This window comes from Mustela lutreola, chromosome 10 (assembly GCF_030435805.1).
Source record: "Mustela lutreola isolate mMusLut2 chromosome 10, mMusLut2.pri, whole genome shotgun sequence".
In the NCBI taxonomy this organism is placed as follows: Eukaryota; Metazoa; Chordata; class Mammalia; order Carnivora; family Mustelidae; genus Mustela; species Mustela lutreola.
In genome coordinates, this window is record NC_081299.1 from 78,239,896 (window position 1) to 78,265,208 (window position 25,313).

At 36.4% G+C, this 25,313-nt stretch overlaps 1 protein-coding gene across 3 annotated transcripts in view; it reads left to right on the top strand.

The window, feature by feature from the left end:
- Window positions 1–25,313, top strand: part of BTBD8 (BTB domain containing 8) — a 107,505-nt gene that overhangs the window by 40,028 nt on the left and 42,164 nt on the right. For all 3 annotated transcript variants that reach the window (XM_059136322.1, XM_059136323.1, XM_059136324.1), the window contains one exon: window positions 18,164–18,253. In XM_059136322.1, the coding sequence (XP_058992305.1) occupies window positions 18,164–18,253 (90 nt within the window). The remainder of the gene's footprint in view (window positions 1–18,163; window positions 18,254–25,313) is intronic.

A 25,313-nucleotide genomic window follows, 5' to 3' on the forward strand; every position in this document is an offset into this window, starting at 1 on the left:
TACATGTTAAGTCGTGACATGCTATATATTTACACAGGCATACCTCCTTCTATTGCATTTGGCTTTATTGTGCTTTGTAGATAGTATGGGTTTTTTGTTGTGGTTTTGTTTTTTATAAATTGAAGGTTTGTGGCAACCCTGCAGCAAACAAGTCCATTAGTGCCACTTTCCAACTGCATTTGCTGACTTCATGTCTCCGTGTCACATTTTGATAATTTTTGCAGTATTTCAGTTTTTCTCATTATTTTATTTGTTGTGGTGATCTGTGATCAGTGATTTTTGATGTTATTATAATTGTGTTGGGGTGCACAAACTGCACCCATATAACATGGCCAACTTAATTGATACATGTTATGTTTGTTCTGACTTCTCTCCCAATCAGCCATTCCCTAGTCTTTCTCCCTCTCCTCAGGCCTCCCTATTGCATAAGGCACAACAGTATTGAAATTAGGCCAATTAGTAACACTACATTGGGCTCTAAGTATTCAAGTGAAGGGAAAAGTTGGACATCTCACTTTAAATCAAAAGCTAGAAAAAATTAAGTTTAGTGAGAAAGGCATGCTGAAAGCCAAACCAGGCTGAAAGCTCAAACCAGTCATCACATTACCTTAAGCCAAAGCTTAATTCAGAGCAAGGCCCTAACTTTCTTTAATTCTGTGACAACTAAAAGTGGTGAGAAAGCTGCAGAGGAAAATTTTGAAGCTAGTGGATGTTGGTTCATGAGGCTGAAGGAAAGAAATTGCCTTCAATACATGAAAGTGCAAGGTGAAATACACAGTGCTGATGTAGAAGCTGTAGCAAGTTATACAGAAGATCTAGCTAAGATAATTCAGGAAGGTGGCTACACTAAACCACAGATTTTCATAGATTTTAGTCTGTCAGAAGAAGATACAATCATATTGCAAATGACATATCTGTTGAAGGGTTAATATCCAAAATCTATAAAGAACATGTCAAATTTAACTCCCCCAAACCAAATAATCCAGTTAAGAAATGGGCAGAAGATATGAATTGGCATTTTTCCAAAGACATACGGATGGCTGACAGATACATAAAAAGATGCTCCGGGCACATGGGTGGCTCAGTGGGTTAAAGCCTCTGCCTTCGGCTCAGGTCATGATCCCAGAGCCCTGGGATCGAGCCCCGCATTGGGCTCTCTGCTCAGCAGGGAGCCTGCTTCCTCCTCTCTCTCTGCCTGCCTCTTTGCCTGCTTGTGATCTCTGCCTGTCAAATGAATACATAAAATCTTAAAAAAAAAAAAAGATGCTCAACATAACTCATCATCAGGGAAATACAGATTTACAATGTATACTACAATGAGATACCAACTCATACCTGTCAGAATGGCTAAGATTTAATAGTACAGGAAACAGCAGATGTTGGTGAAGATGCAGAAAAGGGGAACCCTCTTACAGTGTTGGTCAAAATGCAAACTATTGCAGCCACTCTATACTGATATATATATATATATATATATATATATATATATATGTATATGTATATACAGTATCTCTATACTGTCTATACTGTTCCTCAATAAGTTAAAAATAGTACTGTGCTACAGTTCAGCAATTGCACTACTAGGTATTTACCCAAAGGATACAAAAGTACAGATTTGAAGGGGTACATGTACCCTACTGTTTATGGCAGCATTATCAGCAATAGCCAAATTATGGAAAGAGCCCAAATGTCCATTGACTCATGGTAAAGAAGATGTGGTATATATATACCCAATGAAATATTACCCAGCCACCAGAAAGAATGACAGCTTGCCATTTACAATGACAGAGATGGAGCTAGAGTATTGTGCTCAGTGAGAGAAGTCCGAGAAAGACAAATAACCATATGATTTCACTCATATGTGGAATTTAGGAAGCGAAACAGGTGAACATGGGGGGGATGGGAAGAGAGGTAAACCAGAAAACAGGTTCTTCTTAATTATAGAGAACAAACTGAGGATTATTAGAGGGGAGGTAGGTGGAAGATGGGTTAAATGAATGATGGCTATTAAGGAGGGCATTTGTGATGAGCACTGGGTTTTATGCGTAAGTGATCCCTAAATTCTGCTGAAACTAATATTATACTATATGTTAACTAGTTGGAATTTTAAATAAGAATTTGAGACTAAAAAAAATTAAAAAGATGCAGGTTAACTTAGGACTTTCTTGGCTAGAGAGGAGAAGTCATGAATGGCTTCAAAGCTTCAAAGAATAGAATGACTCTTGTTGATAGAGTATCTCTCTTCAGGAAAAAAAAAAAAAAAAAAAAAAAACAGGTTTCTTTTAAAATATTGCTACTCGGGACGCCTGGGTGGCTCAGTTGGTTAAGCAGCTGCCTTCGGCTCAGGTCATGATCCCGGCGTCCTGGGATCGAGTCCCACATCAGGCTCCTTGCTCAGCAGGGAGCCTGCTCTTCCCTCTGCCTCTGCCTGCCACTCTGTCTGCCTGTGCTCGCTCTCTCCCCCCCTCTCTCTCTGATAAATAAATAAAATCTTTAAAAAAAACATATTGCTACTCATTGACAATGCACCTGATCACCCAGGAACTCTGCTGGAGATGTACAACCAGATTAATGTTGTTTTCATGCCTGCTAGCACAACATGCCTCCCTCTCCCCACGCCCCACACCTCCACTCCTGTGCACTTACTTGCTCTCTTTTAACAAAAAAAATGCTTTGTCTGCTAATTCCATCATCTCTTTCATTTCTGGGTATGCTTCTTTTGACTGCTTTTTATCCTGTTTATAGTTAAAATTTGCTACTTCTACATACCTAGAAGTTTTTTTTTTATTACATTCTGAATGTTATGTTGTTGAGTGTTTTAATTTTGTTGTCTACCTTTTTTTTTTTTTTTTAAGATTTTTATTTATTTGACAGACAGACCACAAGTAGGCAGAGAGGCAGGCAGAAAGAGAGAGGAGGATGAGGCAGGCTCCCTGCTGAGCAGAGAGCCCGATGTGAGGCTCGATCCCAGGACCCTGGGATCAGGACCTGAGCCGAAGGCAGAGGCTTTAACCACTGAGCCACCCAGGCGCCCCTGTTGTCTACCTTTAAAAAGAGTGTTGAAGTATGTCTTAGCAGGTGATCCATGATCCTTCTATGATCCTTGATCCATCTATGATCAAGGAGTCATTTTAACTTTCAAGTCTTATTATGTATGAAATTATTATAGGGGTGCCTGGGTGGCTCAGTCGGTTGAGCATCTGCCTTAAGCTCAGGTCATGATCCCAGGAGCCTGGGATCAAGCCCCACATCAGGCTCCCTGCTCAGCAGGGAGCCTGCTTCTCCCTGTCCCTCTGCCTGTAGCTCCCCCTGCTTGAGTTCGCGCGCATGCTCTCTCTGTCAAATAAATAAATAAAAACTTTTTTAAATTAATAAAAGAAATTATTATATAGTACATTAAATATAATATATATAATATATATTATTATATAAGGCTGTAGTTGCCATAGATAGTGATTCCTCTGATGGATGGGTAAAGTCCATTGAAGACCTCTGGAAAGGATTCACCATTCTAGATGCTGTTAAGAACATTAGTGATTCACAGGAAAAGGTAAAAATATCAATTGTTGCAGCAGACTTCATTGTCTTATTTTAGGAAATTGCCACAACCAACCTAACCATCAGGACCCACCACCCTGACCAGTAAGCAGCCATTAATATCAAGGCAAGACCCTCCACCAGCAAAAAATGTTACAACTCACTGAAAGCTCAGATGAAAACATTTTTTAGCATTAAAGTGTATATATTGTTTAGACCTAGTAGCATTTGTATTTTATATATGTATATTATAGATAATAAACACACTATTAATTGTCATAATATATACTTAACAGACTGCAGTATCATGTAAACATAACTTTTATATGCATTAGGAAACCAAAAAATTCTAACAGTCTGCTGATTTCCCTCAGAACTGCGCTGTAGCCTAGGAAGCTCCTTCCCAAGCTTTTTGCTTTTATTATGGTGGTCTGTAACTGAACCCTTTATACCTCCTATGTATGCCTATATATCTTTATCATTAGGCATAATCAGAGAAAGTAAATAGATAGAAGGATAAAATTCTAATAGCATTCATTCTTCATTAAGAATTCTTAAGCATTGATTATATACCAGGTACTATGTTTTATGCTGAGATTGAGATTTGCGTTCAAGTACATATGGATCTTCGTGAATGTTCCATATGTACTTGAAAAGAATGTGTCTTCTGCTTTACTGGGGTGGATGGATCTTAGAGATGTCAAATAGGCTGATAGTGTTGTTGAAGTCTTGCATATCCTTAACTGACTTTGTCTACTTGCTCTGTTTGTTACTGAGAAGAAGATTTCTAAGTGTAATCATGATTTTCCTGTTTCTCCCTTCAGTTCTCTTAGTTTTTGCTGCATGTTTTATGAAGCTCTATTTTTTAATTGAGGCATAGTTGACATTATATTAGCTTCAGGTGTATAACATAATGATTCAGTATTTGTATATATTACAAAATGATTGCTACAATAATTCTACTTAGATTTCTTATGGTTACTGTTTGTTTATGTGATGTATCTTTTCCCATCCTTTTACTTTTAAACTCTCTGTATCTTTATATTTAAAATGCCTTAAAATTTTTTATAGACAGCACATGTCTTACTGGTCTCATAATTTCCTTTTAATTGGATAATTTACACCATTTACTGTAATGTTGTTATGTTGGGGTTTGAGCCTACCATTTACTATTTTTTTCTTTGTTGTCTTTTTCTTTTTTTCTTCCTTTCTAATGTATTAATTGAATTTTAAAAAAATTTAAATTACAGTTTATTTCCACTGTTGGCATATTAGCCATATTGTGTCTGTGTATTATCTTTATTAGTGGTTGCTCTAGTATTTATAATATGTATTGTTACCTTATCATTTATGTTCAGTTAATATTATACATCTTCACATATAACATTAGGACCTTTTCCCCCTCTTCTTCTTTATGCTATGGCAGCCATACATTTCACTTCTGTATATATTCTAAACCCTACTATAAATTGTAATTATTTTTTAAAATAATTATCTTTTCTGTAATTTTATTTGTTTATTTGCTTATCTAAAAGATTTTATTTATTTATCTATTTTAGAGAGAGAGAAAATGCAAGTGAGGGGAGGGGCAGAGGGAGAAGGAGAGAAACTCAAGCAGTCTCCATGCTGGGCCTAGAGCTGATCTCACAATTGAGATTATGACCTGAGCTGAAATCAAGAATCTGATGCTTAACTGACTGAGCCAGCTGCCCCTAGGTAATTTTGTTTTAATGAGGAAATTTAAATTTATCCCCATACTACCATCTCTTGCACTTTCAGTCTTGTTAGTCTAGGTTTCTGTTAAAATTTTCCTTAGGTTTGAAGAACTTTGTTTAAATTTCTTGTAATACAGGTCAACTTGTTAATGACATTTCTTGGCTTTTGTCTAGAAAAGGTCTTCATTTAGACTTCATTTTTGAAAGATATTTTTGCTGGATTTAGAATTATAAATTGGAAATTTTTTATTTTTTCTAGGGCTTTACAGATGTAATTTTATTGTATTGTCTCTTACAAGAAGTCTGTGATCATGCCTAGTTTTGCTTATCAATGTCATGTGCCTTTTTTCCCTGACTGCTTTAAAAGCTTTTTTCCCTTATAATTAGTCTTTAGCAATTTCATTATAGTTTTCAGCAATTTCATTATGATATACCTTGTGCTTTTCTTTATGTTTATCCTGCTTATGATTTATTGAGCTTCTTGGATCTTCGGGTTTATGGTTTTTGTGAAATTCGGAAAATTTACAAAAATCATTCTTTCAGATTGTCTTACAATCCCCTTCTTTCTCTCCTTACACATGGGACTCCAATTATATGTATGTTAGTTCCATAGCTCACTTAAGCTTTTTTTTTTTTTTTTAAAGTTTCTTCTTTCTCTTTCTATGTTTTATTTGGACAGTTTGTGTTGTTATGTACAGAGGTACATTAATATTTTCTATTTTAGTTTTAACTTGAATTTCCTCATTCAGATATTGTGCATTTCTGCTATAAAGTTGCTCTTTTTCCATAAATGTTTCTTTTTTTCTCTTTATTATGTTCCTTATTAATAAAATCCTTGAGCATATCTATGATAGCTTTTTAAAATGCTTTATCCAGGGACATCTGGATGACTAAGTTGATTAAGTGTTTGACTCTTTGTTTCAGCTCTGGTTGTGATCTCAGAGTTGTGAGATCAAGCCCCTTGTCAGGCTCAATGCTGGGTGTGGAGTCTGCTTAGGATTCTCTCTCTTCCTTTCCCTTCCCTCCTCCCCACTCATGCATACTTATTCACTCTCTTTCTCTTCAAAAAATAAATAAATTAAGTGCTTTGTTTGCTAATTCCATCATCTCTTTCATTTCTGGGTCTGCTTCTCTTGACTGCTTTTTCTCCTGGTTATAGTTAATATTTGCTACTTTTTTTACATACCTAGAATTTTTTACTACATATGAAACATTATATTATATTGTTAGACTGTTTGAATTTTGTTGTGTGTCTTCAAAAAGTGTGGAAGTATGTTTTAACAGGTAATTTAGTTATTGTAGATCAGCTTAATCTTTATGAGACTTGTTTTTAAATTTTGTTGAAGTAGATCTAGAGTTACCTTTTCTCTAAATGCTGTATAGCTACTGGGATTGACTCTTTTGGGAGCTTTCCTTAGTGCTCCAGTTATTCAATTCTGGCTAGAAGGAACTTGAATGTCAACCAGCTCCCTGGCCTTTATTCTTCACCTGGTTTCATGGATCTTTACCCTGTGCGTGTGTAGATAATATTCAGACAAAACTAAGTCCTCTAATTTCTGGAGCTCTTTTTTCTTATAACTCCTGCTTCCATAGTACTACGCCCCATAGATTCCAGCTGACTCATCCTTCTGAAGCTCCTATATTAGTCTTCTCAACTCAGTAAGACAACCAGGCTCCCTCTGTGTTTGTAATCCCTGTGCCATGACCTAGAAATTGTTTCTAGAAAGAAAAAGCATCATAACTGTAAGGCGTATCTCTCTGGTTTTCCTTCTCTTAAGGATCAGTCCTGTACTGCCTTTCTCCCCCCAGTGTCAAATTTTATTCTTTTATTCACTATTCTCCTTGTTAATATAGAAAAGTTATCTTTCAAAAGTAGAAGAATCCCTAGTTTTTTTCTTAATATACTTTATTTCTTAGAACAATTTTAAATTTACAGAAAAACTGGGAAGAGTACAGAGAATTTTCATATGCCTCTACACTCATTTCCCATATTGTTAACATCTTATATATACATTTAGAATAGTACATTTGTTACAATTAATGAACCAATATTGGGACATTATTATTAACTAAAAGTTAATAGTTTATTCAGAATTCTTTAGTTTTTGCCTAGTGTCCTTTATTCCCCCCAGGGTCCCATCTAGGATGCCAAATTATATTTAGTGGTCATGGGATGCCTGGGTGGCTCAGTTGGTTAAGCAGCTGCCTTCGGCTCAGGTCATGATCCCAGCGTCCTGGGTTCGAGTCCCACATCGGGCTCCTTGCTCAGCAGGGAGCCTGCTTCTCCCTCTGCCTCTGCCTGCCATTCTGTCTGCCTGTGCTCGCTCTCTCCCCCTCTCTCTCTGATAAATAAATTAAAAAAAAATCTTAAAAAAATATATATATATTTAGTGGTCATGTCTCCTTAGGCTGCTCTTGGCTCTAACAGTTCATAGACTTCGCTTGTTTCTGGGCAAGTATTTTGTAATCATTTGTAATCATTATGACTTACCTCTGTTTATGTTAACCTTGATCATCTAGTTACAGTAGTTTTTAAAAAATTTTTGCACTGTAAAGTTATTCTCATCACCATCCCCAAAGTTACTTCCAACCCATCTCCCATTTGCACACTGTACTCTCTGGAAAGAAGTAACTGTACATAGCCCACACTTAAGGAATGAGAGTTATGGCTCATCTACTTGAGGGAATAGTCTATCTAAATTATTTGGAATTCTTTTGCACAAGAAATTTTCCTCTTTCTCCCCTTTTATTTATTTAATCATTTCTATATATCAGTATGGATTAATACTTATTTTGTACTTTGGCTTATTTATTTTGTTGCTGAAATTGTTACAGCTTTAGCTATAGGACCTCTTTCAATTTGTTTTTGTGTCCCTTTGACATCTCCCCCCAACATCATTGTGTGTATGTGCATGTCTATGTGTGTGTAGTAGTTCCTTATTTTTTGGACAATAAAAATGCTCTAAGCTCATATGTCCTAGAACCAACCATTTCTCTAATGAACCCTGGTTCTTTTATTCTGATGGTATTAGAAAATAGTATCTGGGTACTGGGTGTGCTTGTTTGCTGATTCTTTTAGGTCTCTCAATGTATGTATGTATACTAATTTGCATATATGCACATAGCTATAAATATTTCTATATGAATTAATCTTTTAAAAAAAGGTTTTATTTCTTTATTTGACAGAGAACATGAGCACACAAGCAAGGTGAAAGAGGCTCCCTACTGATCAGGGAGCCCAATGAGGGCTTGATCCCAGTACCCTGAGATCATGACCTGAGCCAAAGGCAGATGTTTAACCAACTGAGCCGCCCAGGTGCCCCCTAAGTCCATCTTTGTATTAAGCTAAATATAAATTATATTGATGTCTCCAGCACTAATCTGCCATCACACAGATCATCCTAGTCTACTCTTACTCATCTTAATCTTCTGTAGCAGTAACAAACTTGGCTTTCATCATCCAATATGTAGAAGCTAATTCTTCAGTTCCAGTATTCCTGTATAATGGTTTCAGAATTGTTAATTCCTACTTCATGGGAAATAACTTCACCAATTGGAGTACAGTGTTCCTTTGTCTTTATTCTTATAGTCTATACTCATTTCCAAAGTTATTTAGGTCAGGACCTTTCTTTTCTACTCCCTTCAGTGAGGTTATTTCATATATTTATATGCAGTTAGATTCTTCTGTCACAGTCTACATTTCACCCTAGGGTCCCCTGACCACCTCTCGAGTGTTTTTTTTTTTTTTTTTAAAGATTTTATTTATTTATTTATTTGACAGAGAGTAATCACAAGTAGATGGAGAGGCAGGCAGAGAGAGAGAGAGGGAAGCAGGCTCCCTGCCAAGCAGAGAGCCCAATGCGGGACTCGATCCCAGGACCCTGAGATCATGACCTGAGCCGAAGGCAGCGGCCTAACCCACTGAGCCACCCAGGCGCCCTCAAGTGTTTTTGTTTTAATTTATGTACATTAAGGTTCATTTGTGCTGTAAAGATCTATAGGTTGTATAAATGCATATTGTGTTACACCTACCATTACAGTATTATACAGAATAGTTTCAACTAAAATTTCCCTGTGTTTGATGCCCTATCCAAATTTCTGGTAATTTTTTAAAAAAATTATTTATTCGACAGAGAGAGAGATCACAAGTGGACAGAGACGCAGGTAGAGAGAGAGGGGGAAGCAGCTCCCCACTAAGCAGAGAGTCCAATGTGGGGCCCGATCCCAGGACCCTGGGATCATAACCTGAGCCAAAGGCAGAGGCTTTAACCCACTGAGCCATCCAGGTGCCCCTCTGGTAATTTTTAAAACTGTGTTCACAGTTTTAACTTTTCCAGAATGTCATATAATACAAACAGCATTAACCTTTTCAGACTGGTTTCGTTTGCTTAGTAATACGCATTTAAGATTCATCCGTGTTTTTGTGTAGTTTCAGACCTAATTCCTTTATTATCACTGAGTAATATTCTGTTGTTAAGAATATATCACAGTTTAGTGATTCACCTATTGAGGGACATTATGGTTGTCTTAGACTTGGTGATTATGAATAAAGTTGTAGACATTTGTTTGCAAGTTTTTGTATGGCCATAATTTTCACATCAGATGGTTGAATACCCAGGAGTGTGATTGTCAGATCATATATGGTAAGATTATGTTGAACTTGGTAAGAAACTGCCAAACTATCTTTCAAAGTGCCCATACCACTTGCATTTCTTTCTTTCTTTCTATTTATTTGAGAGAGAGAGAGAGAGAGAGAGAGAGATAGAAAGCATACCCAAGAGTGGGGGGTCAAGGAGGGGCAGAGGAAGAGAGAAAGAGAACCTTAAGCAGGCTCCATGTCCAGTAGGGGCTGATTTGGGGCTTGATCTCATGACCCTGAAATCATGACCTGAGCCAAAATCAAGAATTGGTCACTTAATCAACTGAGCCACTGAGGCACCCCCAACTTGAATTTCTACTGGCAGTAGTGAGAGTTTCTTTTGGTCCTCATCTTCATCAGGAAATGATTTTGTCTATTTTTTTGGAATTCAGTCATTTTGTGTATTGGTATCTCATTTTACTTTTTTTTTTAAACTTTTTTAAAAATTTTAAGTAGGTTCCATGCCCCAAATGGGGCTTGAACTCACAACCCTGAGATGAAGAGTCAACATGCTCTACTGACCAAGCTAGCCAGGTGCCCTCATTTTACTTTTTTCCTAATGACAGAGGATCTTGAGGATATTTCACATGATTATTTGCCATCTGTATATCATTGGGAGCTTTTTTTTTTTTCCAGATCTTTTGCTCATTTTAAAGTAGGTCGTTTGTTGTCAAATGTTGAATTTTAGGAATTCTTTTATATTTTGGATGGAAGTCCTTCATCTGAAATGTGATTTGCCACTACTTCCTCCCTGAGACTTGTCTTTTCATTCTCTTAACAGTGTCATTTACAGAGCAAGTTTTAAATTTTTTGTTGAGTTAAAGTTGACATACTTTGTTTCAAAGGTGTTCAACATTATCATTCGATATTTGTATACATAGTGAAGTGATCACCAAATCTAGTTATCATCCATCATCATACAAAGTTATAAAAAAATTTTTTTCCCTTGTGGTGAAAACTTAAGATTTACTTTTTGGGCAGCTTTCAAATATACAATAAAATATTACTGATTGTAGTTGCCCTGCTAAAGTTTTTAATTTCTTTTTCCATTAGGTTCTACTTTTTTAAAAAATTAACATATAATGTATTATTTCTTTCAGGGGTACAGGTCTGTGAATCATCAGTCGTACACAATTCACAGCACTCACCATAGCACATACCCTCCCCAATGTCCATCACCCAGCTACTCTGTCTCTCTCCTCACAGCAGCCCTCAGTTAAGTTTTTAATTTTAATAAAATTGAACTTAATGGTTTTTTCTTTTTCTTTTTTCTTTCTTTCTTTATTTTTCTTTTTATTTTCTTTCTTTTTTTTGTACTTTAATATTGTATCTAAATTCATCACCAAACCCAAGATCCTATGTCTTCTTCTGAAAGTTTAGGGTTTTGTATTTTATATTTAGACCTCTGGTGAATTTTGAGTTAACTTTTGTGTGAGTAAAAGGTCTGTGTCTAGGTTTACTTTTTTGTATGTGGATGTCCAATTGTTCTGGAACCATTTCTTAAAAAGACTGCCCTTTCTCCATTAAATTGCCATGGTGCTTTTGTCAAAACTCAGTTTTAACCATATTAGTGTAGATCTGTTTCTGGCCTCTGATCTATGTGTCTTTTCTTTCAACAGTACATGATGTCATGAGTACTGTTAACTATATAGTTTCTTTTGAAATCAGGTAGTTGGAATCCTCCAACTTTGTTCTTCCTTTCCAGTTTTTATTGGCTATTTTTGCTTTTTTGCCTTTCCATATAAATTTTATTTAATTAATTTTTTTAAAAGATTTTTTTATTTATTTGTTTGACAGAGAGAGATCACAAGTAGCAGAGAGGCAGGCAGAGAGAGAGAGAGGAGGAAGCAGGCTCCCCACCGAGCAGAGAGCCCAATGCGGGGCTCCATCCCGGGACCCTGAAATCATGACCTGAACCAAAGGCAGCGGCTTAACCCACTGAGCCACCCAGGCGCCCTATTTATTTAATTTTTTAAAAAGATTTTATTTATTTGCGATAGAGTGAGAATGAGCAAGAGTGAGAGAGAGAGTGCACACAAGGTGGGAGGAGAAGCAGAGGGGGTGGGAGAAGCAGTCTTTCTACTAAGCAGGGAGCCCCACATGGATCTCCATCCCAGGACCCTGGGATCATTTCCTAAGCCAAGCAGACACTTCACTGACTGAGTCACTCCAGGAGCCCCTCTAATATAAATTTTCTACTTTTTTTTTTTAAGATTTTACTTATTTATTTGACAGAGATTACAAGTAGGCAGAGAGGCAGACAGAGATTGACAAGGAAGCAGGCACCTTGCTGAGCAGAGAGCCCGATGTGGGGCTTGATCCCAAGACCCTGGAATCATGACCCGAGCCGAAGGCACATGATTTAGCCCACTGAGCCACCCAGGCGCCCCTAATATAAATTTTAGAATCACTTTGTCAATATCTATAGAATAGCTTTCTGAGATTTTGATTGGAATTGCCTAAATTTTTAAAGTCATAAATTGGTGAATTTTGTCAAATGCTTTTTTGCATCTATTTTAATGATCACACTTTTTCTCCTTTATTTTGTTAATATGCTAGATTACGTCACTTGAATCTGAAATGTTAAAGCAATCTTGCATTCCTATAATATTTCAACTTGATTATGATATTTTATTCAATGTATTTATTGCTGGATTCAGCTTGCTAATATTTTGTTGAATATATTTTCATCTATATTTCTGAGACAAGTTGACCCATGATTTTCCTTTTTTGTATTGTTCTTGTTAGGTTTAGGTCTCAGGATTATGTTGGCTTCATAAAATGAGTTGAAAAGTATTTTTTCTTTTTTTTCTATTTTATTTTTAATAAAAATTTATTTGAGGATGATTGATTTTATATCTTCTTAAATGTTTATTTGACTTCACTGGGGAAGTCATCTTGGCCTGTAATTTTCTTTCTTAAGTAGATTTTATTTTTATTCTTTTCTTACAGTTAAGTTTATTATATTTAGAATTCATTAGAATTATATAATAGAATTATATAATAGAGACCCCGAATCACTAAGGAAATGTTGAAAAACAAAAATAAAACTGGCGCATCACGTTACCTGATTTCAAGCTTTACTACAAAGCTGTGATCACCAAGACAGCATGGTACTGGCATAAAAACAGACACATAGACCAGTGGAACAGAGTAGAAAGCCCAGATATAGACCCTCAACTCTATGGTCAAATAATCTTCGACAAAATATACAGGAAAAAATATACAGTGGAAAAAAGACAGTCTCTTCAATAAATGGGCTGGGAAAACTGGACAGCTAAATGTAGAAGAATGAAACTCGACCATTCTCTTACACAAAGATAAACTCAAAATGGATAGAATTCACATATAATCAAATTCAGACAGTTAAAAGTCCAATTTGATGAGTTTTTTTTAATTTTTAAAAATTATAAAATTTTATTTCCACTGTAGTTATCATACAGTGTTATATTAGTTTCAGGTGTACAATATAGTGATTCAACAGTTCTGTGCATTACTCAGTGCTCATCATGGTAAGTTGTGCTGTTAATCCCCTTCACCTACTTAAGTCATCCTCCTTCCTTCCTCCCCTCTGGCAGCATCTGTTTGTTCTCTATAGTTAATAGTGTGCTTTTTGGTTTGTGTCCTTTTTTCCCCTTTGTTTTGTTTCTTAAATTCCACATATGAGTGGAATCATACAGTATTTGTCTTTCTCTAGCTGGCTTATTTGACTTAGCATTAACACTGTCTACCGCCATCCATGTTGTTGCAAATGGTAAGATGTCATTCCCATTAAATAATATATATACCTCTTCTTTATCCATTAATCTATCAGTGAAAACTTGGGTTGCTTCCTTCAATCTGGCCATTGTAGAAAATACTGCTTTAAACATTGGGGTGCTTGAGTCCCTTTGAATTAGCATTTCTGTATTCCTGGGTAAATATCTACTAGAGTAATTGCTGGATTGTAGGGTAGCTCTATTTTTAACTTTTTGAGCACCCTCCATATTGTTTTCCACAGTGGTTGTACCAGCTTGTGTTCCCAGCAACAGTGCATGAGGTTCTTTTTCTGCATATCCTCACTGACACTTGTTGTTTCTCATTTTTTTTTTTTTTTAGTTCTTCCGACAGATGTGAGGTGATATGTCACTGTGGTTTTGATTTATATTTCCCTGCTAATGGGTGCTATTGAGCATGTTATCATGTGTCTGTTGGTTATCTGGACATCTTCTTTGTAGAAATGTCTGTTCATGTCTTCTGTTCATTTTTAACTTGGATTGTTTGCTTTTTTTTTGGTGTTGAATTGTGTAAATTCTTTATGTATTTTGGATACTCTTTGTTAGATATGTTATTTGCAATTATCTTCTATTTCTTAGGTTGTCTTTTAGTTTTGGTGGTTGTTTCCTTTGCTGTGTGGAATTTTTTCATCTTCATGTAGTCCCAGTAGTTTATTTTTGCTTTTGTTTCTCTTGCCTCAGGAGACATAGCTATAAAAATGTAGCTATGGCCTAGGTCAGAGTATTTAACTGACTGCTCTCTTCTAGGACTCTTAGGGTTTCACTCCTCTTTTTGCTAGGATTTCCAGGTCTCAGTTTTAAGTCCTTAATCCATTTTGAGTTAATTTTTTTAATATGATGTGATAAAGTGGTCCAGTTTCATTCTTTTGCTTGTAGCTGTCCCTTTTCCCAACACCATTTTTTTGAAGAGACTTTTTTCCCATTGTATATTCTTGTCTCCCTTGTTGAAAATTAATCCTTGTCCAGATTAATCATGGGTTTATTTCTAGGTTCTCTATTCTGTTCTGTTGATCTATTTGTCTATTTTTTCCAGCACTATACTCTTTTGATTACTACAGCTTTGTAGTATATCTTGAAATCTGAGATTGTGATACCTTCAGTTTTATTCTTTTTTAGAATTGCTTTGTCTAATGGTCTTTTGTAGTTTCATATGCATTTAAGATTATTTGTTTGAATTTAGTGAAAAATGCTGTTGGTATTTTGATAGGGATTGCATTAAATCTGTAGATTGCTTTGGGTAGTATAGGCATTTTAAGATTTTTTATTTTTAATTTAATTTATTTATTTGACAGGGAGAGACAGTGAGAGAGGGAACACAGCAGGGGAAGTGGGAGAGGAAGAAGCACACTCTCCGCTGAGCAGGGATCCTGATGTGGGGCTCGATCCCATGCCTCAGGATTATGACCTGAGCCGAAGACAGATGCCTAACAACTGAGCCACCCAGGCACCCCTAGACATTTTAACAATATTTGTCCATCCTATCCATGAGCATGGAGAATCTTTCCATTTTTTGGTGTTGTCTTCAGTTTCTGTTTTCAGTGTTTTATAGTTTTCAGAGTACAGTTCTTTCACCTCTTTGGTTAGGTTTATTCCTAGGTATCTTTTACTGTTTTTACTACAATTATAAATGGGATTTTTTTTCTTGTTTCTCTTTCTGATACTTCATTAGTAGTGTATAGAAATGCAGTGGATTTCTATATAATGATTATATGTCCTGTGACCTTACTGAATTCATTTATCAGTTCTAATGGAAATTTGGTGGAGTCTTTAGGGTTTGCTATATATAGTATGTCAACTGCAAATAGTGACAGTTTTACTTATTCCTCATTAATATGGATGCCTTTTATTTCTTTTTCTTGTCCAATTGCTGTCACTAGGACTTTCAGTACTATGTTTAATAAAAGTGGTGAGAGTGGACATCCTTGTCATGTTCCTGACCTTAGGGGAAAGCTCTCTCACCATTGAGTATGAAGATGGCTGTGTGTTTTTTATGTGTGGCCCTTACGTTGAGGTATGTTCCCTCTAAACCTACTCTCTTGAGGATTTTTATCATGAATGGATGGTGTACTTTGTCAAATGCTTTTTTAGCATCTATTGAAATGATTATATGGATTTTATCCCACTTGTGTTGATGTGATGTATTGCTTTGATTGATTTGCAGTTACTGAATCACCCTTGCATTTGCATCTCCCACTTGATCCGTAGTGAGTGATTGTTGGATCTGGTTTACTAATATTTTGTTAAGGATTTTTGCATCTGTGTTCATAAGAGATATTGGCAGTTGCCTCAGTGGAAAAAGTTACCTAAAATACTTGGGTCAGGGACACTTCGGTGGCTCAGTTGGTAAGCGTATACTTTCGGCTTAGGTCCTGGGATCAAGCCCCACATAGGGCTCCCTGCTCAACAGGAAGCCTGCTTCTCCCTTTCCCACTCCCCCTGTTTGTGTTCCCTTTCTCACCGTGCCTCCCTCTCTCAAATAAATAAAATCTTAAAAAAAAATACTTGGGGGGCGCCTGGGTGGCTCAGTCGGTTGAGTGTCTGCCTTCGGCTCAGGTCATGATCTCAGGGTCCTGGGATCAAACTCCACATTGGGCTCTCTGCTCAGCAGGGAGCCTGCTTCCCCCCCTCTCTGCCTGCCTCTCTGCCTCCTTGTGATCTCTCTCTCTCTCTAATAAATAAATAATTTTCAAAAAAAAAAAACCTTGGATCTGCTCTTTTGTTTTCTCTCTTATAATTTGTCTCAAAATCTACCATGATGGTATCTTTCTGATGCTTTCAAATCATTCTTGCTTTCTTAAAAAAATTTCTATATATATTATGTATATATATATTTATATGTATTTCCCATTTTTCCCCAGCTGTTTTCAGGAGTATTGATCTGAGACAACCTAGTAAACCATTGCCAGAAGCATATTTTTCTTCTCCTTCTAGCTCTCCATTCTTCCATACCATTCTCCACTAGAATATAACATTGTTCTGTGTATCTCCTTTAGTGCTATATTCCTAGCACTTATAATAGTGCCTAGCACTATTATACATACTTGTTGAATTAAAGAATGAATGGACATTTTATGTGAGAAGGTAGAATGAAATTCAAAAGAAAGTATCTTTTTTATTATTTCTCTCATCTAAGATACTGCTTTTCTTTAGCACAATTGGGTAAATTCTGAACTTGAACTCAGGACCTTTATGGTTCTAGTGCCTTTCTTATTAATACTCCCTTAAAATGTTAAATAACATCTTTTGTTCTTTATTTCTCCATTTGCAAATAATTTATTACTCTTGCTCATGAATACAGTTTCAATCATTATTAAAGGTAAAGAGCTTTAAGAGGAAAAAATAAAAAAGATAAAAAGGACATTGGAATTAATGTTCTAATTAAATAACCAAAATATTTAGGTATATGAGGGTGCCTGGGTGGCTTAATTGATTGTGTCCAACTCTTGATTTCAGCTCAGGTCATGATCTCAGGCTTGTGAGATAAAGCCCCATGTCAGGTTCCCTGCTGGGTGTGGAACCTCTTAAAATTCTCTGTCTTCCAACTCCTTCTCCTTTCCCTCCACCTCTCCACCCCACTCATGCATGTGCTCTCTCTCTAAAAAACAAAACAAAACAAAATTTAGGTATAAATATCAGTTTATATTTTTTATTATTATAATCCTAACAGTAAATACAAACAAGACAAATAGATTATTATGTTTAAAGAGTTAAGATTTAGAGTTTCAGAGGAGCCCTCCTACACTGTTGGTGGGAATGTAAGCTGGTGCAGCCACTCTGGAAAACAGCATGGAGGTTCCTCAAGAAGTTGAAAATTGAGCTGCGCTATGGCCCAGCAATTGCACTACTCAGTATTTACCCTAAAGATACAAATGGAGTGATCCAAAAGGGTACGTGCACACAAATGTTTATAGCAGCAATGTCCACAATAGCCAAACTATGGAAAGAACCTAGATGTCCATCAACTGATGAATGGATAAAGAAGAGGCGGGATATATATACAATGGAATACTCAGCAGCCATCAAAAAGCCGAAATCTTGCCATTTGCAATGACGTGGATGGAACTAGAGGATATTGTGCTAAGCGAAATAAGTCAATCAGAGGAGGATAATTATCATGTGATCTCTCTGATATGAGGCATTTGAGAGATAGGGTGAGGGGCCATGGTGGGTAGGGAGGGAAAAAATGAAACAAGATGGGACCAGGGAGGGAGACAAACTGTAGGAGACTCTTAATCTCAGAAAATAAACTGAGGGTTGCTCGGGGGTGGGGGGAGATAGGGTGACTGGGTTATGGACATTGGGGAGGGTGTGTGCTATAGTGAGTGTTGTGAATTGTGTAAGACTGATGAGTCACAGACCTGTATCCCTGAAACAAATAATACATTATATGTTAATAAAAAATAAGTTTTTTGAAAAGATGTAGAGTTTCATAAAAATTATATTTTGCATAGTACATAAATGTTTACCTGTGTTTTTTCCCCTCCCCTTCCTTTTAGAGCCATTTTAAGTGCCAGATCTAGTTATTTTGCTGCAATGCTGAGTGGCTGTTGGGCTGAAAGCTCCCAAGAGTACATAACTCTTCAAGGGTAAGCATAATTCTTACAAGGCAGCTTGCCTACAAATAATACTTCATACAAAGCACTTTTTATGAATCTGATTTCCCCATGTGTTCAATGAAATGTTTCTCATGTTGTAAAATTAATCAAAGTACATCTTCTGAAAATGAGAGTTAGTATGAAACATTTAGCAATAGAGATAATGTGTCAGTCTTCTCAGGCTCTTATAACAAAATACTACTACTAGGTGGCTTAAATAACAAAAATTTATTTTCTCACAATTTGGCAAGATCAGAGTGCCAGCAAGGTTTGTGTCTTGTGAGAGCTCTTACTAGGGTTGCAGACCGCTGGTTCTTTGTATGAGCTTAATGACTGGCCTTTCCTTAGTGCATGGGTGCATGAGGAGATGAAAAGAAGCGAGAGGGAGAAAGAGAGAGCTCTCTGGTGTATCTTATATAAGGACCCTGATTTTATTTTATTTTTAATGTTTTAAAAAGATTTTATTTATTTATTTGACAGAGAGAGACACAGCAAGAGAGGGAACACAAGGAGTAGGAATGGGAGAGGGAGAAGGAGGCTTCCTGCTGAGCAGGGAGCCTGATGTGGGGCTCCATCCCAGGATCCTGGGATCATGACCTGAGCTGAAGGCAGATGCTTAACAACTGAGCCACCCAGGTGTCCCTAATTTTTTTTAATACTTTATTTATTTATTTATTTATTTGACTGCACAAGCAGGTGGGGCAGCAGGCAGAGGGAGAGGGAAAAGCAGGCTCTCTGCTGAACAGGAAGCCTGATGTAGGGCTCCATCTTAGGATCTTGGGATCATTATCTGAGCCAAAGGCAAACACTTCACGGACAGCCACATAAGTGCCCCAAGAACACTAATTTTAGTACATTAGGGAGGGCCCCACCCTATTACCTCAGTCAACCTTAATTCCTTATAAGCTGCATTTCTAAATATAGCCACGTTGGAGAATTAGGCCTCAGTATATAAATTTGAATGGGTGGGGCTGTAAATATTCAGTCTACAAAAGGTAGTTTCTTTACTTTTCTTTTATTTTCTTTTTTCTTTTTTAAAGAATAACTTGGATAGGTGTGGATTTCATTGACCTACCATGAGGCAATGGTGAACCTGCACAATGGTGGGGTTTATATAAACTGCCAAGATAGTTATGAAAGATAAACTAGTACCTTAAATGGTAAGAAGGAACCTTTTTTGGTCACAGATGATCTCTGTGAGATTTTGTAGTATGGGGGAGGGCTTTCTCAGTAGGAAAATTGCCTGGGAGTTCTGAGGGAAACTCTCAGCTCCGCATCTTAGCCAGAGGTTTGGGTGTAGAATAGTGATAGTGGCAATTCCATGACAATGGATGCATGGAAAGTATTGATAAAGTCTTACCATTTATTTGTCACCCTGGCCTATGATCTGGATTCTTGGTTGCAGAACATATATCCAAATGCTTATCATTTTATAAAAGATGGAGTCTTGAAATATTATTTATAAGAATATATAATATGTTTTTATTTTGTCCTTTTTTCATATTTTATTCATTTAGTAGAAATCAAACACATGCAAAAGGACCCAACCCCATTTTCTTCATACTAGGGCCCTTTGAAGATTGTGTTTTAATTATACTACTATAGTTTCAATATGCATATCTAAATGTATTTTGCAACCTGTCTTTTGGATGTAATTTCACCAGCTGCCACCATTAGTGATTTCAATTATGTATCCATGGAATTATGTGGATGCCCTTATTACAGTGTGTTTTTTAAAGAAAAAAAAAGACTAGTGAAATAAAGAGACAATAATGGATGACGTAAAATTGCATATAATCACCAACTTTTTACTTGATATTGCTACTAAAAGGAACTTCCTCTCTAACTAATTTGTCCTCCAGCCACATATGACAGATTTGTTTTTCTTTTGTTTTTCTTTCCCTCGCTACTACAGCATTAAAACATTACATGAATTGCTTTGGTGATGTTAAAAAAAAATAATATTTACTCTAAGTAACCCTGTTTCCCTATTTTTCCATGGGCTGCTCTTTTTTTAAAATTTACTTAAACAAATTTTAATTGAGAAGTAATTGATATTTAACATGTATTCGTTTCAGGTATACAACATAATGATTTGATTTATGTATATATTACAACACATATTTTTCATATGAGAATTTTTAAAATGTACTCTCTTAGCAACTTTCATATACATAACATAGTATTGTTAACTATAGTTACCATGCTATAAATTATATCCCTAGGATTTATTTGTCATAACTAGAAATTTATACCTCTTGAACACCTTTACCTTTTGCCCACCCTCCTACCCCCTGCCTTTGGCAACCAGGTGGTTTCTGATTATGGAATATTTTATATGCCAACCTAAAGAGTTTATTATCCTGTGGGCAAAAGGAATGTATAGATGGAGCAGTGAAATTTTATCATCACTATTGAAAAACAATCTGAAATGTATATATCCTACTGTTAAGATCTCTTTTTTTATGATGAATTTAAAATATCCACTGAATATAGAAAGAATAGTACTAGTAGAGGCCAGAGTCTACACTGGTATAATTTTGGAAACTTGTCCAGGGACTGTGTTTCACAGTTTTTAGACATTATTTTAAAGAACTGTCGATCCACTCTCATTAGAACTAAATTGAATAGGAATTTAAATAAAGAGATAACTAATTTGACTCAAAAATGCAACTTTTGACATTTGTTAAAAAAATCACATGATTCTGTGTAGTGAGATGAAAGTCAAAAGAAGGATATGATTATAGGATCTTAATTCTACAGCAAGGGAAAGTAATTTAGAGAAAGCACATGTCTAATTTTTTTTCTGGAAGAAATCTTAGTCCCTTATAGGTTTAGTGACATCTTCTACTATCTGATGCCTATTATGTAACTCTTTCTTCCTTTCTCCAAATAGATTCTGTCCTCAGCAGTAATAATACCTTATAGTAACACCATGTATTTTCTGGGCTTCTTCTACATTTACTATGCCCTTTAATTTTTAGAATCAGTCTTTGAGAAAGCAGGTGTATTCATATATTGCAGATGAATAAAAACAAGATCAGTTAAATTAAATATCTTCCTGGAGTCGCCTCCTAAATAAGTGCTCATGCTGAATATAAATCACATGGTTTTTGATACTTAATTCAGTGTCCATTCCACCACAGTCACTGGAGAATTTAGAACTTTCCCACTGGCATGGGAACTCTTGAGTTAGTGCAGACTACTCTTCTGCTCCACTGTTTATATCAGTGATTTTCAAACCTTATCCTATAGGACCCTAAAGTTCTTGGCAGGTATGTTAGGGAACATGTGGCATGGGATTGGGATCTCAGGGGAAATGTGTATGTGAAGGGGCACTCCTTCAACCTTAGCTGCTCCACTTTTATCTGTTTTATATTGTTTAAGATGACCTTGGAGTTAAGCTGAGGAATAAAAGCAGTCCCTAATCAGCCCTCATGAGAGATCAGATTAAACAGTCAAAACCCAACAGCCTTTTGAAGGTGAAGCCTACTTACGAGGTCCATAGACAAGAACGAAGTAATACCATCAACTAGTGGTCTCCATTACCTTACATGTAATTTTCCATCCTTGATAATGATGGATATGATGGATAAATATCTCCTCTTATAATCTGGCTTGACTACCACTGACCAACTTTAGTAGCTTGCTCAAGGGAAAGCCAAATGTAAGTAGCTAAACTTGTTTTAGTTGAGCAGTTGGCTCTTGGTTTCGGTCAAGTCATAATCTCAGTGGGTATGAGATCGAGCCCCTCATCAGGCTTCGTACTCAGAGGGGAGTCTGCTTGAAGGATTCTTTCTCTTCCTCTCTTTCTGCCCCTCCCTCCAACTCCTGCGCGCACACACACACACAGTCTCTGTCTCTGTCCAAAATAAATAAATAAAGCTTGAAAAAAAAATCACAACTTTTTGGACTTTTTATATATATTTTTAAAAGATTTTATTTATTTATTTGACAGAGAAATCACAAGTAGGCAGAGAGAGAGAGAGAGGGAAGCAGGGTAGGCAGAGAGAGAGAGGGGGGAGCAGGCTTCCTGCTGAGGAGAGATCTCGATGCGGTACTTGATCTCAGGACCCTGAGATCATGACCTGAGCCGAAAGCAGCAGCTTTCGCAGGCGCCCCAGGAATTTTTATATTATACTAAAGTAACCTACAAAATAGTTCTTACTTCACATTAGCTTATACTGTAAACTTGAGTGGATGTTTCCATGGGTAATGTAGTATAGTAGAAAGATCATGGACTTTGGTGTCATTATAGACAGTCCAACATCAGTCCTAACTTGTTACATTAGTTTAGGGACATTGCTTGCCTTACCTGAGTTTCCTAAGGTTATTGAAAGGATTAAACAAGATAGTACTTGGTATGTAGTATATAATGTTTACTAATACTTGTCTTTTCTTCTTCCCTAGATTAGATTATTCTCATTTTCTGGCGAGAAAAGGGTTCAAGTAAGGGCCATTATCAATACCAGGACAGCAGTGCCTGCTTTGCTTGATCAGCAGCCCTTTTTGGAACTGTGCCATTGTTATATTGCAATGTATGCAGGATGTTTTTTGCAGTAGATTAGAATGAATTCCTATCTTTCCTTACAGAAAAGAATCATAGTGTTTTTAATGAATTGGTAACTCATAGACATAATGCACATGATATTTTTCAAGAGGGACGGCCTTCAATAAATTGAGATAGGAATAGCAGAGTCCCTAATCCTAGTTCTACCTATGCCATGGTTTTGGGAGGTAAAAGGAAATCCTCCAGTTTTGGTGGAAGAGGGGGAAATTTTCCACATCCTGCACTGGAAATTGAACCACAGCCAATATAACTAACTCCACGTGTTTACATCTTATGTAAATAGAAGTCTTTCAGTGGTGGCTTGGGGCTTTGGAGCAAAAATTTAGATTTTCTCAACTCCCTTGGAGATTCCTGGGATTGCACTGAATTTTCAGGATGATCTTCTAAAATATAAACTAGATGGATTTCTCTTCTGACCAAAATTGTTCAGTGCCTCCTCATCACAGTTAAAATCAAACCCAAATCTTTAGCACAGCCTGTAAGATCCTATATGATCTGGCTCCTCGGTTTTTTTCCATACTGTCCCACCAAAAGTTAACTATAGCCCAAATCTCCAGTTACCCCCTTTTATGTTATCTTATTGTGTTATTTTCATGGCACTTTTCACTATTAAAATTGTCTTCTTTATATCTTTGTTTATGTATTTACTCTCCATGTCCTCCCTCTAAAATGTAAGCTGCTTATAGCCTTAAGGTCTAGAATAGAGCCTGTCATTCAATAAATTTTGAATGTGAATGAAGTTACTTATGAGTGAGTCCTTATATTACTTTAGCCCACACACAAAGAATCCTTAAACTTTAGGAAGCACTAATGAAGCACAGAGATTTTAGCAGATGAGGTACATGTTTATTCTCTGGTCTTAGAGCTCTAATAGATTTTTCTCCTTGAGTCTATGCAATGTTTTTATATCCTAAAAGCTTTTATTCTGAGAAGGACAGCATTTTAAACAGTAAACATTTAAATTTTGATAGTGCTTTCAGTCTTTCCATTTAAACTGTAGGCTTTTGAAGTGATTTGTTGTTTTTCTAGGCCAGTTGATTATGTCATTATAAATACTTTTAGTAAAAATGCAAATGACTTAAAACAATGTAATGAGAATGCAGCTTAGTAAAACATCTGTAAAGCTGCAGGAAAATGGTTTCTTGTCATTTTTATAACTATCATATATATTGATATATAAGCTCAAATATGAGGGGGTTTGCAATTTATTTTAACAAAACTACTTTTGTTTTTATTTAGTCAGTGTTATCTTTTACTTAAATATGTCAAGTCTTGAAAGAAACTGTTATTTAAACATAAATGATCAGTTCTCACTAACAATAAGAATGGCCCTTGAGGGCGCCTGGGTGGCTCAGTGGTTTAAGCCGCTGCCTTCGGCTCAGGTCATGATCTCAGGGTCCTGGGATCGAGTCCCGCATCGGGCTCTCTGCTCAGCAGGGAGCCTGCTTCCCTCTCTCTATGCCTGCCTCTCCATCTACTTGTGATTTCTCTCTGTCAAATAAATAAATAAAATCTTAAATAAAAAAAAAAAAAAAGAATGGCCCTTGAAATTTTGAGGAGAGGTGCATGGAATAGTATAAATTCTAGTAATTATGCTAGTGTTCTGGATTAACAGACTACAGTTAATGTGGCATAATTATTCTGAGACCAAATTTTCTCATATCCATAATATAAAAATGAGAATATGTAGAGATTTAACTTTTTTCCTAAGTATTAAAGATGTGGAGTTTCTTAAACAGCAGAAACCAGTACTTAGCCATTGTAGAAGACAGTAAATTTGCATAAAATTAATTGAAAAATACTTGTGTATTTTCAATGCAATGTTCCTCTGAAGGGTTAGGAAGATGCCCTAAGTGCCTTAATAAGCCATTCATTAAACATTCTTCAAACATTTACTGAGCATATGTTATATAAAGACAATAGAATCAGACACTTTTCTGAGTCCTTCCCTGTGGAACTTTATTTTTTTTCTTCTTGCCTGCCTTCTTTCTTTCCTTTAGCAGATATTAGATAAAATTCTTTAAAAACTGTAGGAGGGCGCCTGGGTGGCTCAGTGAGTTAAAGCCTCTGCCTTCGGCTCAGGTCATGATCCCAGGGTCCTGGGATTGAGTCCCGCATCGGGCTTTCTCCTCACCAAGGAGCCTGCTTCCCTTCCTCTCTCTCTCTGCCTGCCTCTCTGCCTACTTATGATCTCTGTCTGTCAAATAAATAAATAAAAACCTTAAAAAAAAAAACCACACACACACACAAAAATCCTGTAGGAATCTTATCAGCACGGTTCCCACTGATTCCACTGCATAGCTCCTATATTGTGTGAGTGAAGAAAATTCTTCTCATTCTGGGGGGTATTGAATGAATGCTGACATTCAGCTGCTACTAGAAATGCAAGGATGAATCTAAGATACAGCCTACCCTAACAGAACTTAGTCTAGAAGGAGAAACAAACGTGTAAACAAAAATATTACAAGTCAGTTTGATAAA